Source organism: Carlito syrichta, unplaced genomic scaffold (genome assembly GCF_000164805.1).
Source record: "Carlito syrichta isolate Samal-C Ts95f unplaced genomic scaffold, Tarsius_syrichta-2.0.1 Scaffold307214, whole genome shotgun sequence".
NCBI lineage: Eukaryota > Metazoa > Chordata > Mammalia > Primates > Tarsiidae > Carlito > Carlito syrichta.
Genome location: NW_007251310.1, coordinates 924,474 through 943,130, shown reverse-complemented (window position 1 = coordinate 943,130; position 18,657 = coordinate 924,474). Strand labels below are relative to the sequence as shown.

Sequence of the window (18,657 nt, the reverse complement as noted above, 5' to 3'; positions counted from 1 at the left end):
TGAGTTTCTGTCTACTGAGGCAGAACGTATTGAATGAGGAGGCAAAGGGTTGCCACTAGCTGCTGGATTTGTTCTTCTGTATTTTATCCTAAGTGATGGGACAAATTAATGACTGCAGGCAATGGGTTTTGCTTAGGCTGATTAGAGGCTTACATAGTGGGAGTTGAAAGTTCCTGTGTACCTAATGTAAATGCTTTTGATCGTACCTCTGTAGAGATGTTTGCCTTACCCTGTCATTTGAGAATATGCGACCTATACAGTTATGTTGACATTTCAGTGTTTGCTGATGAGGTACAGAGATTAGCAATGCCTTGGAATAGTGTTGCTGTTTAGATCCAGAATATTATTTCATTTATTTAATACGTAAGCCTTTGCTAAAGTTACTTTTCATATTGTTCTGAAAATGTACAAAGTAAGAACCCCGTTTCTACATCCTAAACAATACAGAGTCTCCAAAGAATGGTCCCATCAAGCCCATGTGTGATTTAGAGAATTCTTGATAGAAACTGTGTTTATATGAAGATGGTGTCAACCTCTACATTTCCTAGCTTTCAAATGTGGATTAAAAAATGAGTTTTAAAGTTAATGGCATTTGAGTCTCAGTATGTTTTTTGTTTTTTTTAACAAAGTCTTTTTCTAATTGAACTGTGTTTTGACATATATAAAATGTAGGCAAGAAATTCACTTAAAGGTCCACGCTGTTCTGGAATATGGCTAATGACCTTTTTAGCTATTTGCAGCGTGTGTACTAGAAAGTGATCATGTGAGCAGTCTGTAATGTTTAGCTTTCTGAAATTCTGTCTTTTGTGGAGATTTCAGTTGAGGATATGGTTTATAACATCTGACTTGTCCAGGTGTAGGTCAAAACTTTGAACTTTCAATTGAATGTATTTTTTAAAGTGATACACACTGTAATACTATATTTTTACATCAGAGACACCTAAGGCAAGGAAGCCTTAGAATTCTACCCTTGTTGGACTATCTCTTTCCAAGTGGCCCACCATTTCATGCAGCGGGAGGATGATATAATTTGAAGGAAGCAAAGATGGTTCCAGCAAGGGGAAATTAATACACTTGTATGCTTGACTTTATGTTATAAAACTTCTCTTAACCCATTCAAAGATGCAGAATCCAGATCTTTTACCAGTGGAGTCTGTTCCAAGAGTAAAAGATTCTTGGAGAATCCAGCTCTTCTACTATTGGAGTCTATTCCAAGAGTAAAAGATTCTTGGAGAATATTAATTAAAGGGTTAAGGGCAAGTTTTATATTATTCAGACTATTTTAACAGAATTCTCAGTAAACTTTGCATTTTCCACTCTGTACTGATTAATATAGCTGGGCGAAATTCAAACGTTTCTTGATTAAGAGAATCCTTTTGGGGCGGTTCATTGGTATGATAGTTTGCCTTCTTTAGTGCTTCAGTGAATCTAGTAAATAAGACTCAGAGTTTATAATTATGTTTTTCTAGTGATGCTTAAGGTTTTCAGTTGATTTTTGAGATAATTTGTACAGGTTTCCTCAGTACTTAACTTATAGTACCATTACATCAGCATAGCTTTGTCTTCGTTTGATCCAAAAATGTATTTGAAAAAGATGATATAATTTATTACCTGAAATATTACCTTGTAATTTGAAATTGAATTATTAGTTTTGGCTTAAAGACTAGAAATGTGTACAACCCTGGAGTAGTGATTAAGTAGTGATTAAACTCTTACACAGAAGCTTGTCATGAAATCTTCAAAATGCTTTCCAACTTACCTGTGTGTCAGTCTGTTCTATGAATTTGAGCACTCCTAACATAGGAGAGATGTATTCATTCATAAAAGAAGATGCTGACACCTTTGATGAATCTAACTTACTAGATGTGATATTAAAATTTCTGTATGTTAAGGCCTAAAAGAAAATAAAGTCTAAATGAAGGAAAAGGGGAGTCATGAAAAATCACATGGAGAAAGCATGTACTTGCCAGGTGAATACATGGGAAGGATTCCTGCGTAGCGTAAATAGGCACATTTGGAAATTTGAAAATACTTTGAGATTTGTTTGAAATAAACCACCCAGTTATTTGTGAAATATTTGTGAAATATAAGATGTAAGTCACTAGTGGAGATTTCTGGGGTTTTTTTTTTTAATGTAGTAGGAAAACATAATTTTTAAAGATCAGAAATAATAATCTAGTTTCCAACTGATGAAAGAGAAGTACTTTGGTTGATTCAGTAAAACTAGCCTCTGTATGATCTAACTAGTAAAATAATTGAGTCATTTAAAAATGAGATTAAACTTCATAATTGGGTAATTGGGTTCAGTAATACCAATTCTTCTTCTTTCTTTTGAGTACTTAAAATTACACTGGAATTAAAAGTAACTGTCTTGAAGAACACTTTTGGACCTCATGGCTACTATCACTTGAGAATAACAGTTGTCTTTAGAAAGCAACCTAGGTAGTATTACAAATTCTCTGACACGCTGAATAGTATTATATTAGCACAGTAGCTACCTGTACCTTCTTACTATATTTGCTATACAGCTGTTGTTTGGACTACAGTTGTAAGTCCTGAACTGTAGCTGCCTCAAAGCGCCTTCATGATGCTATTCTGAAGTTACTACTCTGAAATCTGGACAGTGAAGTTTGGTGAATTTTGTCATCTAGTTTCTTCAAAGATAATGAGAATGTGTTTTCCCTAAGGATGTGTTTACAGCTAGTGAGTGGGAAACTGAATCCATTCCCAGTTTTAATGCTTTTCCAGTTCAAAAGTGATATGCATGTATGTGTCTCTTTCTAACCCTTCGAGCTTCTCTCTGTGTACGATTTAGGGTTACATTCCGAAAAGCAAATGGGAGATGGACACATCTGAGGCAAAGCTAGGTGGGTATTTCCTTTTTCCTGTTTTTATATGTGATACCTGATGGTAATGGTCATAGATCTTTCTGCTGTAAGAAGGGCGAATTTCCCAAAACTTCTGTTTAAACAAAGATTTGTGGCTTACCTTCCCTCCTCCAGTCTGTTTTGCTGCTTTTGGTTTAACTAGTGATATCTTGTGACAGAGTGAAAAGTAGAGTGTTTTAAAAGAACTACCTTTAATAACATTTAGGGTTTTTAGAGTAAACAAATATTTTATAAATTTAGTAACAAAATACTGTCACACAATCCATTCTTTTATATTAATCAGAAATATTGGTTCTGATAAGATTCCTTTTTAAAAGAATATTTAACTGCAGTCCATAATTGAACCTGCTTGTGAATATTTGGTATAATAATAGTAATATGATAAATATTGAAGTTTAAAATTAATTAAAAGGCAATAATTTTTCTTGTATAATAATAAATTAGAGTCTCTGGGTAGAAGAAAGTAGATATATAATTCAGGTTTTTGAGGAGTTTGCTTTATAAGATTCCATTTACATTATCCTTCAAGTTGTCTTTAATGCCAAATTTCAAGGTAAACCAGTTATAATAATGGTCTTAATCAAAATTTGGAGTTGTATAATGTGAGGTCATCTGTCAAGCAAAAAAATCATACATATCTTCCCACCAGTATTTCATGGAGATAACTGCAAAATGTTTTTTCTATTTTTTGTAACTTCGCTTAAAAAGAACCATTTAATATGTTGATTAAGGTATTTTAGTCAAAACCTAAGAAAATGTGCTAAAGAACTTCTTGAGATCAGCCTTACTGACTTATGAAGTGTGACTGTCAGTCTTTGTGTTTCTCTTCCTGGTATCATGCTGTTACTCTAAAACTGAAATAACCATCTAAATATCTTAAATTCATAAAACAAGATTGAGTCATTTAGCTATTTCACTGCTTGGGAAACATTGTGTCTCTGACATCAGAGGAGTGCATTTTACATACAGCTGTATAGGTTGTGCCTTTCATTTTGCCCAATTCCTTGTGTTAGCAGTTGATATTGGCCAGGTCCTATGTTAAAAGATAATTCCATAATGTATAGTATTATATTATTGGGATAATAATATAGACTTTGTCAAGTCTAAAAATTTTCTCTAGTGTAAGACATGTAAAAATCACATGTAGTTACTGACCTATTACTAGTCTTCTCTTGGTGAGAAATCTTAATAATAACCAACTGTCTTCTTCCTTAGACCTTCAGAGCACCTAAGTGTTTAAATGCAATTAAATATGTAGGAAAATAATCACAAATTACTTTTTTTAAATAAATGCTTTAGTTCTGCTTATTTTGACATTAGATTATTGAAGTTCTATACATTTCAAATAACCTGTAAAACACGAAGATCATTTCTTTTTTCTTGTTCTCTAAAAATTATCTTTTGGGACAAAGAGAGATCACAGTTAAAGACAGTCAAGGGGGTTGTAAAAGTGATCAATATTTTAGGTAACCATGTAATCCTCAGAGGTATTATGTAATACATTATCTAGAGTAAAGTTTTTTTAAACTTGAGCCAGTCTGTCTTCTACTTTCTAGTTTCTGAAGAGAAAGGAAAATAAAATTTAGTTGTCATTGATTATTCAGTTAATACGATATTACTCTTGGAATTTCTGGAAGGAATTCTGGCCCATCTACCATTTGCTTTTCAAAAAATACATTTTATACAAACTCAGTTAATATTAAAGACAGAATGTTAGACAATGAATTCCAGAAATGGATTTCTTAAATCATTTTAATTAAAAACACTGAAGATCTGGAATGAATCTAGAAAATTAATTTTAACATGTTTGCAGTTGGGTTTTTGTTTAATAAGGGTGACAGTTATGTTGTGTATAAAGACTTGTATCTTGCACCACTGTGTTATCTTGAGAGCTGATTCAGCTTTGGAGAAAAACTCGCTGAGTGTGAGCATTCTTGAAATTGCTTACTTCTTTGAGGTTGGTCTACTGAGCCAACTGAGAAGAAGATCTCTAAAACATGGGATGTTGTGTCTTTGAGAATTTGCCTATTTATGTTGTCTTCCTTATAATAACAAATTTAATATATTTGGTTACCAGGTACAATTTTTCTGAGTACTTAACCAACATTCTGAAACTACTCTTGGAAAATGATTATGCTGGGTGGAAACATATTGAGCTTTAGTAGTGCAACACATTGAGACAGAAGAAGAGTTGAATCTGAAACTGAGGAGTTTTGATTTACAAATGAGTCTGCCAGTGAGAAAAGTACTTACCTATAATCTGTCAAGCCCTGGTTAGTTTTCATTGAAGATTCTTGATCTTTGCTCATTACGTAGAATATATAGTTCAGCCTGTTGTCTGAGTATTGAATTGGAAGAGGCATCATTTTAGAGCAGTTCAGAGCAGGCCTGAGCTACATCTGTCATGGGTGTCATGGAGTGGTTGAAAGCTGCCTGTGGCCTACCTTCAGTCCCACCTGACTGGCTCCTTCCCTGCTGGGACACAGGCAAGGCTGATGCAAGGGTGGATGTTACTTGCCACGTCAGATATTTGGATTCAGCTGCTTAAATTCCAGTGACGTGATTTTAATCTCTCAGACTGTGAGAACTAGAATATTTCAGCCTATTACCATCCTAACTCGGGTTTCTCCATATAAAGTACTTTTGCTTTTTTCATCTCAGTGTCATTTGTCTCTTCTTATAAGCTGTGTATTGGCCTTCTACATGTCAGACTCTTCACAGTTAGAATGTAATTATTATTTGTATTGACGCATAACCCTTGTATGTTCACCTTGAACAGATTTTCAGAAATACCATTTAACACTTAGAAAATATATAGATGTATCTAAAGAATTTTTCCTTTGTGCTGTAATAATATATAGTGTTTTGAAGATGTGGTAAAATTCTGTGATCTGCCAAGTTGGATTTAAAACTTCATCTTCATCTTAAAACTTCATTTTTTAAACCTCTGAAAATCATTCGTGTGAATGTATTGGACACCAGTCTGTCTTCTGTAATTAACACCCCAGATTTCTCTCCCCTCACCCTATGCCATCCATCTGTGTGTTTGGTTTCCTGTATGCCATGCGGAAGAGGTGTGAGCCTTTCTTCAGTCCAAGAAGGAAACTTTAAACATGTTTGCACAATAAAATTTCAAATTAAACATTTCAAACAAGGTTGCTCAGGCTAGAAATATATGCCTTTCTGAAGTTCCATGTTGCAACTCCTGGTCTGTAACTCCTGTCTTATATACCAAGTATATGAGGAAAAGCCCTTGCAGTTTTCATAATGCCCTTCTGTATTGCTGCCTGGCTATGCTCTATTCTTAGGATTAAAATATGGAAATCTTCCTTTGAATCATATTATTGTCAAAGTTGATCATACTAAGTTTGGAAATCCTTTGGGGTTCATTTAATAAGTGTGTTGGAGCTTCCTGCTCTTCTGGTAATACTGTATACTGTTAAACTGAGAACAGTTTTATTGCTTGTGGGACTTCTTTGGTTTTCTAATACCATAACCTGTGTCCCTGTGCAGTCAAGTGGTCACTTTAAGATCATGTATAATATGGCCTGTTATATACACATAGATAGAGACATTTGGTATAGCAGGTGATTTACAGCAATGAGAAGACTGGGTCTGTTGAACTCATCCCTGTTAAAATAGTGCTAAAATGAGATGATAAAATTTTTGTGAGTTTTGTCAAGTGTTGTAGTTTGCCTTGCCAATTTTTCAGTGATAATTGCTTTTATGGGGAAGAAGTTTAGGAATGAAAAGCTTTCCTAAGTATGCAAAGTTATTGACTTTTAAAGTATGTACAGTTAGTTGTGTGTGAAACTTTTCTATTTGAAGCATATTCACCTTCCTTCCTGCCACTGATTTCATTGCACTTTTCATATCAAATTCTCTCCAGCTCGGTGTCTAAAAGATTTTTGTTATATACACTCTGCACCCTTTATGGAGTTCAATGAAGTGTGGTTATTGTGTATTTCTGAAGTTTTTAGGCTTTTCTTTATTGGCCTCCTTAATAATAGTGTGTTTATATACTTCAGATGATTCAAAGTTTAGTATTTCAGTGCAATTAAAAATGTATATAACTTACAGTTCTCTACATGTAGTATTCAAAATCAGTATTAACAATCAATAAAAAAAAGACTAAACACATTTTCATTGTGTGTTCTTCTTTGAGACACCTGAACTCATATCATAATCCTGAATCCTCAGTTCTTATTCATTTAATTGATTATAGATGTTGAACCCTTGGGAAGCCTCATCCTCTCAGATTAGGGATTCAGAAAGAATGATCAGATCTGGTCACTTTGCTATTGGTTAACAGCACAGCACTTCATAAGTGGTGATCTCATACAGTCAGCTTATTCATAAACATTAACTCATGGCGAATGCTCTCCCAGCACTAAAATCCTGACAAACTGTTCATCTAAAACCTTCCTGAACATTAGCTTGGCTCATTAAGTTCTTAGTATTACTACGTGCTTTTCATATGACCCAGTATATCACACATGGTTGCATATCAAATGGGTGGTGTTAATATTGTGTTAAAGGAAAAAAAAAAAAAAGAATGGAAGACACTGTCTAGAAAAAACCCAGCTTTGCATTTGGGTGGGAGGTCAAGAAGGCCAAGAACCAAGTGCCTTTTCTTGCCTTGCCCATATTTGTTTCTTAAACCAACATCGTAACATAATGGCTGCCAGTATGATTACCAACACAAGCAATGTAAAGAACTTGATATTATCTCAGCCAAGAAGATAGCTTGGATCTGCAAGTACAGCTGCACTCAGAAGTGTGGATGTGCCCTCTGAAAGTGTTCCAGCCGCCTTTCCCTTGTTTGTGTGTTATGTGCAAACTCACATCCTTCCTTAATGCTACGGCTCTGTGTTTGTCTCTCAGACAAGTTGGATGGCTTGAGGACTGGTACTAAAAGGAAACGTGACTGGGAGGCGATTGCCAGCAGAATGGAGGATTATCTTCAGCTCCCCGATGATTATGACACTCGTGCTTCTGAGCCTGGGAAGAAGAGGGTAAGAGACTGTGAATAACTGTCAACAGATAGAGGGCCCACTTAGGCATCTGGTTTTAGAAAGTTCCAGGCAGATAGTCCCACGAATGCTATTTTTTAGAGTGATTTAGGTTATACCGTATCTTGTTACACATCCAAAAAAAGAATCAGCCCTGGCACATGTTAAGACAAGGACATAACTTAAAAAGTGGAGAATAGAACCTCTCATGACTAGTGTGTCATCAACCTTAAGGAAATTGTGAGTGGCTGGCCACTTGTGCCATTTTGTCATGGGGCAAAAGGGCCAGGTACAGAACAAGGTGTTGAAGAGAATCTGTGGAATTTCTTAGTGGATTAGATGTGGAAGTTTCAAGGATGGATGGAGTCAAGAGTGATTCCTTGGAACTCTGTCTAGAAGCCCACTCCATGTGTGTGGTACTGTTTACTGAGAGAGAGAAAACTGGGAAAATCATAAGCTTGGGGGTGAAAAATCAGAAGTTCTGTGAGGGAACAATTAAGTTAGAGGTGTAAGTGAAGATGTTGGATTTACTAGTGCGAAAACCATGAGAGACATCAGACTGAAATAATAAATTTGAGAAAATGGTACATAAAACGATGAGACTGAATGATTTAGAAGTTAAAATAGAAGCATTTCAAAAATAAAAACTTAGTCATTTTTATTTTATTTATTTATTTTTTTTATTTATTTTTTGAGTTGAAGTCTCACTCTTGCCCAGGCTAGAGTACAGTGGCACGCTCATGACTGTTGCAGCCTCGACTTGCTGGGCTCAGGCGATCATTCTGCCTCAGCCTTCCAAATACCTGGAACTACAGGCACATGCCACCATGCCCAGCCAATTTTTTGATTTGCTGTAAAGACGAGGTCTTGCCACCTTGCCTAGGCAGGTCTCAAACTCCTGGGCTCTTGCCTCTGCCTCCCAAAGTGCTGGGATTATAGGCATGAGTCACTGTGCCTGGTCAAAAACTCAGTCAATTTTAAAATGATGCAGAGAACACAAGTAAGTTGGGAACAGAAATGGCTGTTGGATTTGGCAACATGGAGGTCGCTGATGATTGTAGTCGCGTAGAGAGATGATTGACAGAAGACATTTTGGAGCAGACTGAAGAATGAATAGGAAACAAAGAAGTACAGATCAGTGAATGCGGACAGCTTTGACGTTTTGCCAGCAGGGAAGCAGAGATATGAAGCCAGGTCATTGGATGGGTCTTCCATATAGGTGTAGAGTACACTAAAAGTGATAGATGTATAAATCCTTTAAAACAAATAGCAGATCAAAGTAGTGATACACATACTCTTCTACACAAGCTTTTTTCAGTGAATCCATCTTGACTTCTCTACATAAGTATATACAGTGCCGCTCTTCTTTTTAGAGGGCTACTAGTGTGCTGTTGTTTGGCTGTACAGTTATTTACCTAGTCCCTTATTGATGGGTGCTTATGCATTTTCCATTTATTGCTAATGCAAATACGGCAGTGAAAGTCATGATGTATATGTCTTGGCGTTTTTTTGCAAATATATCCCTGGAGTGAATTTTAGCACTAAAGTTTCAAGGTCATAGCATATGGTATATCATTCTGACAGATACTGTAAAATTGTTTTCCAAAACAGCTATACCTGTTTACATACCTACTTGTGAGTGAATACCTGTTTTTCCACACTTACACCAACAGTGCTGTAATCAAACTTTTTTTTTTTGAGCCAGAGTCTCACTCTCATCCAGGCTGGAATGCAGTTACACGATCATAGCTCACTGCAGCCTCGACCTCCTAGGCTCAAGTGATCCTTCCACCTCAACCTTCTGAGGAGCTGGGACTATGGGCACATGCCACCACGCTTGACTAATTTTTAAATTTTTTTGTAGAGATGAGGTTTCACGCCTAGGCTGGTCTTGAACTCCTGGGCTCAAGTGATCCTCCTACCGCAGCCTCCCAAAGTGCTAAGATTACAGGCATGAGCCACTGCACGCAGCCTGTTATTAAACTCTTAAACTTTTCACAATCTGATAGGTTTAAAAAAAAAAAAGCCATTATTTATTTATTTATTTATTTATTTAATTAGGAATGAGATTATGTATCATTTAATGCATATCTTTGTAGTTTTAATGAATGTTCTCAATGCCTGATTGTTCAAAGAATATTTTATTCTAAGAGAATAAAAATACCAGGAAAATTTCATTCCAGTGGATACCATTTCAAAGAATCTGGATTTAAAGCTCTTTCAAATTCTGCAGACAATCCAAAGCCTGCCCTCGTAGCTATCCTTACTTATGGAGTGGAGGTTATGAGTAGAGACAGGAAGACTAGGTAGAGATTAGTGCTTTACTTTGGGTAAAAAAAAAAAATGAGGTCAGTGAATGAGATGAGACAGAGGACAGGACTGAGCTGAAAGCATCACTTTTCAGGAGCTAGACTGCAGTTTGAGGTGTTGGGGATTAGAGATCCCATCAGTGGCCTTCCATCTGGACCCAACCCACCGAGGACTACATATATCCATACCTCTTATTCCAGTTTTAAGGTTGGTGTTAACAGAAGTAAAAGTAACCCTTCCTTGGGAATAATAATAGTGTTTTCATAACTGGAAAGTCTGAAACGAGAAGTATTTTCTCTAGTTTATTTGTAGACAATAACTATCATTTTCTTTAGTAAGGAGTATGTAATCCAACAGTTCATTTTATTGAGGGTGGTCAAAGAGAACTGAGTGGTGAACATTCTAGTTCTTTAAAGTTACTCCCCTTTAACTCTCCTCTCCTGCCTCATGACCTTGACTTCAGATAGTTTTTAGCTCTTGAACCACTCACCAAAGTCAACATCAGAGCAAAGGAGATCCTACAGGAAGAATGCAGACTGCTGTACATTACTCACTTCTTTCCTGGGGTCTCTTGGTTTCTGTAATTCCACATTTTACGGATATCAGGTAGGTTCCTAGGACTTGCTCTATAACAAAAAGGGGGTTCTATAGAGTTGGCCATATTGTAATTTTACCTAAATTACAATATTACAGTATAGCCTAATGGCTAGACTTTAAAAGATAATTATTTTATTTTATTTTATTTTTTGAGTTGAAGTCTCATTCTGTCACCCAGGGTGGAGTGCAGTGGCACGTTCAGGGCTGCCCCAGTCTTGACCTCCTGTGCTCAGACAGTCCTTCTGCTTCAGCCTCCTGAGTAGCTGGGACTATAGGCACACACCACCATACCCAGCTGATTTTTTTTTTTTTTTATAGAGTTGAGGTCTCACTATGTTACTTAAGCTGGTCCCAAATTCCTGAACTTCTCAACAAGCAATCCTCTTGCCTTGGCCTCCCAAAGTGCTAGGATTACAGGTGTGAGCCACCACACTCAGCCTTAAAATACAGTTTATTTTTAAAATTGTTACTTACTTAATTTGGTATAAAATGGTAGCTCACGTGGACTTTGATTTGTATTTCTTTGATAATTATAGAAAGTGGCCCTTTTCCTGATTGTTTGCTGAATTTGTATGTTTTAGAAATATTTTTAGTGACAATGGATGAAATATATATGTACCTCAAACCTTAGTAAGGTTAGTAAAGATTTTTTAGTATTATAACAATTTTTTTTAACAGGCATAAACAGCAACGAAAATGTTATAAATCTCAAAAATACCTTTGGGAAAATTAGAAGGGACACTGACATTCAATATGCCATTTCTAGCTGAAAGTCATTATTCTGATCCTTCCACTTTTAGTGTTTTGGTAATCATGTATTCATTCTACAGTGTTGAATGTCTGTGTATGAGGTCTGTTAATGAGTCCTCTCAAGGAGCTGACCTCCAGTAGGAGAGTCCAACATATAAATAAATAATTTTAATTCAGCATCAGTATTTATTAGAAATGTTAACAGAACAATCGTTTCTAAAATATTTTAATTCCGACTTTAAAATCTTGAGCATTTATGCTAAAACGTAGTTTGCTTTAAAAATAACTGCATACTTTTTCTAATTTCATATCCTTTATTTTATCTGAGTTTTAAAAGCGTAGAATGTAAACTGCAGATTTAAAAGTAGGATGAGATTGATCAGTGGACTTAACTCTGCTGAGAATGCCTTGGGCATGGTTATAAACTGGCTATGAGCTGGTTACTTTTCTTTGTTCAGTGACCACAGTCTGCCTTTACATCTCTACTTCCTGCCCCTCAATGCATAGTCATCTTTTGCATGTGTATCCTTGATCCAAGTGGAACTGAAAACATACATATGAATTAATCAGAATAAATGCATCAACATTGATGGGTAGGAAGCCCAAAGGTCTTTGTACAGTGAAGCTCACATTATTTATTAGGGTTCTTAGGGTGCATGAAGGAAGTTGAGCCATAGGTTTTTATGCACTAAACATCTTGTTAAGAGTCAGGTGTTATCAATTTTTCTCACTGCTATTACTACATATCCTCCCTTGGACAAGTGGTTGCTATCAGGAGAACCCTAGTCATTTCGTTACCAGTCTTGCAAAGGTAATTAGCATACCTCAGAGCAATAATGCATTTCCAGGTCCAGCATAAAGACCATGGGGTTTCCATGCTCCAGTTCCTTCTCTTTGCACAGGTAATAAATCACAATCCATATTTAACATACATTCTTGATAGACTTTGGCACTATGCACTGTAAGCAACATAGTTCCATAGTTCCTCTATTTGAACTTTTGCAGAATGTGATATATCTGCATATATTTTTTTATTTTTTTAAATATTTAAAAAAAATTTTTTTTTAGCTGAAGTCTTAGTCCCTCACCCAGGCTGGAGTGCAGTGGCACGCTCACAGCCACCGCAGCCTTGACCTACTGGGCTCAGGCAGTCCTTCCGCCTCAGCCTTCTAAGTAGCAGGAGCTATTGGCGTACACTACCACACCCAGCTAATTTTTTATTTATTGTAGAGATGAGGTCTTGCCAAGTTTCCCGGACTGGTCTCGAACCCGCAGGCTCAGACATTCCACTCGCCTCGGCCTCCCAAAGTGCTGGGATCACAAGCTGAGCCACCGAGCCCGGCCTGCATAGATTTTTTTTAAGTTATTAATATATATAATAATTTTTTTTAAATTAAGGTGCCAGTAGTAAATATTCCTGATCCATGTATTTATAGTTGTATTCTTACCATGAATTATATCAGTTGAGTCAATCTGTTGGTCTCTTTAATCTCCTGAATGAAAATAATAAACCAGCTCACTGTTGTCTTGAGATTAAATTTCAAGAAATATTTACTGTGTAGAGATAAATAAAACTCAGCCCTTGATCTAGGGTGTTTATAGTCTGCTAGAAAAGACACATCTATAAATTGATAGTTACAGTATAGAAGTTCAAAAATAGACATATCAAAATTCAGAAGTAACTCTGGCAAAGCAATGATTAATTATTTGGCAAAGGAAAAGAGGGATAAAGCAAGGAAGGATGACTAAACTCATGCCAGGTGGATAAGGTTAGGGAAAAGACATTTTAACAAGAGAGACTAGTATATACATGTGAAGTTACAGAAGCAGGAAGTAGCCCTCTGCGCTCTGAGAGCTAGAAGGAAGTGTGTACTGTTGGTATAAAATGCCATAGCTGCTGGCCAGAGATAGTTGCAGGGAGCAGACAGGGCCAGATCAAGAGTACTTGGATGTTATCTGGTAGGTAGAGGAAGGATTTAAAGCAAATGAGAATCACAGCTTATGTGTGTTTTAGAAAGATCACCTTGGCAGCATGCATTGGAGTGGATAAGTAGAGACAGGAAGAGTAGATAGAGATTAGTGCTTTGCTTCAGGTAAAAAACAAAGGTTAGAGAATTAAAAAGGGGGTGACAGAGGAGAGGGAGAGGACAGGACTGAGCTGAGAGCCAAACTCTTCAGGAGCTAGAATGGTTTAAAGGACTTGGTGATTGACTAGAGAGCTTTCCCTCTGTGACTCAAAAGATATGGTTGTCTTTAATTCTCCCGGGTTAATTTTTAAACTTGTGGTTTCAGGTGAGTTATCCTAACACTTAGATTATCCAGAGAGGAAGGGGGGGCTCTTTGCATATTTATTTTTCCTAAAGCTCAGCCTAATGGTATGTTCTTTTTAGGTCAGATGGGCAGACCTGGAAGAAAAGAAGGATGCAGATAGGAAAAGGGCCATAGGTTTTGTGGTCGGACAGACTGATTGGGAGAAGATCACAGATGAAAGTGGTCACCTGGCTGAAAAAGCCCTCAATCGAACCAAATATATATGAGACTTAGTTTTTGAACGGAGTCATTATTCCTCTAAGGTAAGGGTACACAGTCATGTAAATAGCCTACTGTGTGGTTGCTTCAGAGGGCTTGAGGTAAAGAAGACAACATGGTTTGCTAAAAGTTTCCATATTGTTTTCTAGTTCCAAGAGTGTAAGTATATGCTAGTTGCTAACATTCACAATATAGGCTATTAGAAAAGGAAGCAATTTTCTGCAACCTGACTCACTTGCAAAAATAAAGGACTTGAGAAAAGCTTGAATTCTGTGGATGTGGGAAAGAGTGCTGTGATACTAGGGTCTGCTGGGCTTTTTGCGTCTTCTTTCCTGGCATGACAACCTTTTCTTTTCTTTCCAGGTGGTTCACTTTCAGGTGATTGAAGCCAAGGCCTCATGGAGCTTCCTTATGTGTCACCTTGCTTCCACGTTTCCGTTTTTGTTTTGTTTCTACTGCTTTAGTTTTTTAAAGTTCTCCAGTGCCCCCAAGAGGTATTAGATCTTGCTATACCCAAGCAAGATGTTAATTTTTCTTTTTAACCATTTTGGGGAGGGAGTGATAGCATAACTGCTAAAGCCAGGTGGGGGTCTGCCGGAGGATTCCAACAGAGGGTATTTCCTCCACTGTACCGTGTCACAGACTATCTCGAACATCATTGCTTTGTGGCTGTTTCTGTTTTTTACTGTATGTAACTGGTAGCTGATTGTACTAGGATTAAAAACAATAAACTTTCACGATAAAGCTGATGAGCTTCATGGGCTATATAGCATGGGCCCCTTTCTCTTGTTTTCTTAATTTTATTTCTATTGCTTTTAAAATGTGTCTTAATTAAATGCTAGCTGAGCACCCCAAAACCTCTTTTCCCACTGAAAATTATATAACTCAATGATTCCATAGCACGTTTTGTAAAATACAAGGTTCAAATGATGTACAAAACACTCATCTTTGTTTTATGGCTGATTTCTTTCTCTACCTCTATCTTGAAGACTGATAGAGACCAAGTTCAAATAGTTGTCAGTTTCATGGAGCATATCTGTTCTATAACATGATGCTTTTAGTTTTGTGTTTTTTCCCCGTCTTTCTATTCTTCTCTCTTCTTTCCTTCCTGTTTTCACTTTCTCCCTTTATGCCCTGTTAGATTTTGATTTTTTCATGATCTGGCTTTGAATGCTAGTGGACAGAACTGATATAGTCCATGGAACTCGAGCTTGTTGCCTTACTTTGAACTTAAATTGTAGATTTGTAAATCAAGGTTGCTGAGGAGGAATATGGAGATGAAGAGCCCTCTGGCATGTGACCTTTAAAGCTGTTAAGTTTTCAGGTTTTTGCCAGATTGCTCATTATTAGGAAGCATAACTTTTCCAGTTTCTTATCTTGTGGATAATACCACGTGGGACTCAGAAACAGAGAGATAAAACCCATTCCAATTTAAACACAGAAAAGGGGTTCTCTTCCCTTTTTCAGACGGCAAAGAAAATACTTCTCTTTAAGCATGAAAGAAGATAGAGAAGAATGTCCTTCCTCAAACATAATTTCCATTTTGTAATCTGACAGTTTACAACAATTTGTAAATGTTGTTCACTTAAGACTTCAGTATTTTGAAGGGTTCTCTTTTTGACCACAGATGAAAACTCTTCAGTTTTATGACCTACATTAAAAACTGTGTCAATAGAGCTAATATTTAGTAGCATTTGAGTAGTATCACTTTGGTTTTTTGTTTGGTTTTTTTGTTTTTTTGAGTTGGAGTCTCACTCTGTCACCCAGGCTGGAGGACAGTGGCACGTCTTTCGGCCACCACAGCCTCAATCTGCTGGGCTCTGGCGATTCTTCCGCCTCAGCCTTCCAAGTAACTGGAACTACAGGTGCGCGCTACCACGCCCAGCCGAGTTTTTTATTTATTGTAGAGATGAGGTCTCGCCAAGTGGCCTAGACTGGTCTCGAACCCTCAGGCAATCCACTTGCCTCAGCCTCCCAAAGTGCAGGGATTACAGGCTGAGCCACCGAGCCAGGCTTATTGTAGAGATGAGGTCTCGCCAAGTTGCCTGGGCTGGTCTCAAACACGTGGGCTCAGACAGTTCACTCACCTCTGCCTCCCAAAGTGCTGGGATTACAGGCTGAGCCACTGAGCCCAGCCATTTTGGTTTCAACATCTCAATATTATAGTACTGAATACTCCAATTTAATGAACATTCTGATAACTTTCTGTACTTTAATCTTCTGAATATTTAAGCGTAAGAGACTTTAAGTTCATTAACAAGTCAGTATTGAATGTATAAATTGCTGTTAAATAACTTCCATTGTTTGTCGTATTTAATAAGCTATTTTGATTGCTTTTTAGCCTGTGATACATTTCTGTGTACAGATCTTTCTCAGTTACCTTTATTCTGTTGAGTAAAGGTACATCGCAGTATAACCAAATGGAGTTATTGCTTGTGCAAAGACTTACTACTTACAAAAGCTATCCATTGCCCATTTTTATCAGAAACAAAACTTCCAGAATGTGTTTCCTAGTTCAAAGAAGTGGAGGTCTGTGTGTTCTTCTAGAGGATGCTTTCCCTCTGTTGTCCTTAACTTCTTAAGTCCTAACTAACAGTATTCAGAATGCTAGTGAAAGAAGGATGGTGATTACCTGTGAATCAGTTTGAACATGGGTAATTGTGTGTGTGTTTGCCTTGCAGCCATGGCTCTGTGTCTGTGCCATATACCAACAGGGGTAGGGAAGATTCAGGAGAGTCAGAAATGGCTACTGCCAGTTTTCAGAAGATCTAGATCACATGACCTTAGGAAATGAACAAAGTGTTCCTGCTTCAGAAAATTGATGTAACAAATAATCTCAATGCAAGGAGATTAATGAAAAAAAGATTAGGCACCAAAAAGAGAGTAATGGAAATGACCGACTGATACTTGGTTTTGTTAGTCAAATGTGGGACTGATAAGATATTTTTTTTTTTTTTTTTTGTGAGTCAGGGTTGCAGTCTGTCACCCAGGCTGGAGTGCAGTGGCATGATCACAGCTCATCTCAGCCTCAAACTTGTAGGCTCAAGCCATCCTCCTGCCTCAGTCTCCTTAAGCATGTACCACCACGCCCAGCTGATTTTTAAAATCTCTTTACTTAGAGACGGGATCTCACTGTGTTGCCTAGGTTGGTCTCAAACTCCAGGCTCAAGCAATCCTCCCACCTTGGCCTCCCAAAGTGTTGGGACTGTAGGCGTAAGGCACCATGTCACCAAGAAATTTTTTAATTTGCATTATTACTAGAAACAGAATAAAACAGAAAATCTGGAAAAAAAAATTTAAAAAGAAATAGTCATTCTGCTGGAATGAATGAAATTTTAAATAAAGGAAGTCCAAGAGCATCTTGGGGAAATTTGGTGTATGTGGATAGAAAATGCCTTGGCAACACAAATATTTTAAGTTTGTTAAGAGGTACCCAAGGATTATGGGGGCCCAAGCTTGAATTTCATTACTTGCTAGCATTTTATTTTAATTTTGTTAACATTCTTCTCCAGAAATCTAGTATGTTTTTAGATTTTTATTTTAGTCATAATAGTTTGATTTTAAATCTTTTGTGGCATCGTATGTCTTAATACAAAATAGTCTGATGTTGGGGAAGGTTTCTTATTTTTTCTTTTTTTTGAGTTGGAGTCTCACTCTGTCACCCATACTGGAGTACAGTGGCATGCTCACAGCCTCTGCAGCCTCGACCTGCTGGGCTCAGGCAATCCTTCCACCTCAGCCTTCCAAGTAGCTGGAACTACAGGCATGTGCCACCAGCCCAGCTAATTTTTTTTTTTTTAATTTACTGTAGAGACAAGGTCTCACCAAGTTGCCCGGGCTGGTCTCGAACCCCTGGCCTCAGGGAACCCCTGGCCTCAGGCAATCCTCTCGCCTCAGCCTCCCAAAGTGCTGGAATTGAGAGCTTGAACCACTGGGCCTGGGCGGTTTCTGATATCTTAGTGGACATTTCAGATATTTTAAACCAGTTGGGTCACTCACTTCAGTGATCCGATTTTGTTGGCAAACTTCCTGTGTAAGTAATTTGGTAGATGAGACCCAGAAATTTTCTATTTCAGAAACATTTATTTAGGGTTAAGTTAGCACATTCGAAATCTTTAGGAACTGATTATGGAAATCAAAAGCCATCAGTACTCTGTTGGCAGTTGATTTTAATATGGTAAGTCCTAATTGAATGCTCTATAATGTTATAGAAGTATGAGTTTGATCAGATAATCCTATAGTGACACATTTAAAATCTTTCTGGTTGAATTTATTTCCCTTGTGAAAGAATTCTGATTGTAGGTTGAACAAACCAAAGTAGGTGCCATCCTTTTAAGTTTTGAATGAGATTGACTACAAATTTCAGCATAGGTTTTCCTACTCTGGAGACCCCTCAGCTTTTGTGTTAAATATTTTATCCTGCTAACTACAAGCTGCAGATATGTTGGTAGTAGAAGCCTGGCTTAATTGCTAAGACAGAAAAAGCAACAGGCTCTCAGCTACAGAGAGACCATACAGCTTTTGTAGATAGATTTTTTAAGGGTTTTTCTGAGCCACCAAAACTGAAATGA

General features: G+C 37.2%; 1 protein-coding gene across 1 annotated transcript in view; it reads left to right on the top strand.

Annotated features, from left to right (window-relative positions):
* The window catches only part of YLPM1 (YLP motif containing 1), a 64,387-nt gene extending 49,529 nt beyond the window's left edge, over positions 1-14,858 (top strand). Inside the window, exons 18-21 of the mRNA XM_008064171.2 lie at positions 2,816-2,867; positions 7,773-7,903; positions 13,948-14,130; positions 14,450-14,858. Of these exons, the coding sequence (XP_008062362.1) occupies positions 2,816-2,867; positions 7,773-7,903; positions 13,948-14,094 (330 nt within the window). The 3' untranslated portion in view covers positions 14,095-14,130; positions 14,450-14,858. The remainder of the gene's footprint in view (positions 1-2,815; positions 2,868-7,772; positions 7,904-13,947; positions 14,131-14,449) is intronic.
* The last annotated feature ends 3,799 nt before the right edge of the window (positions 14,859-18,657 follow it).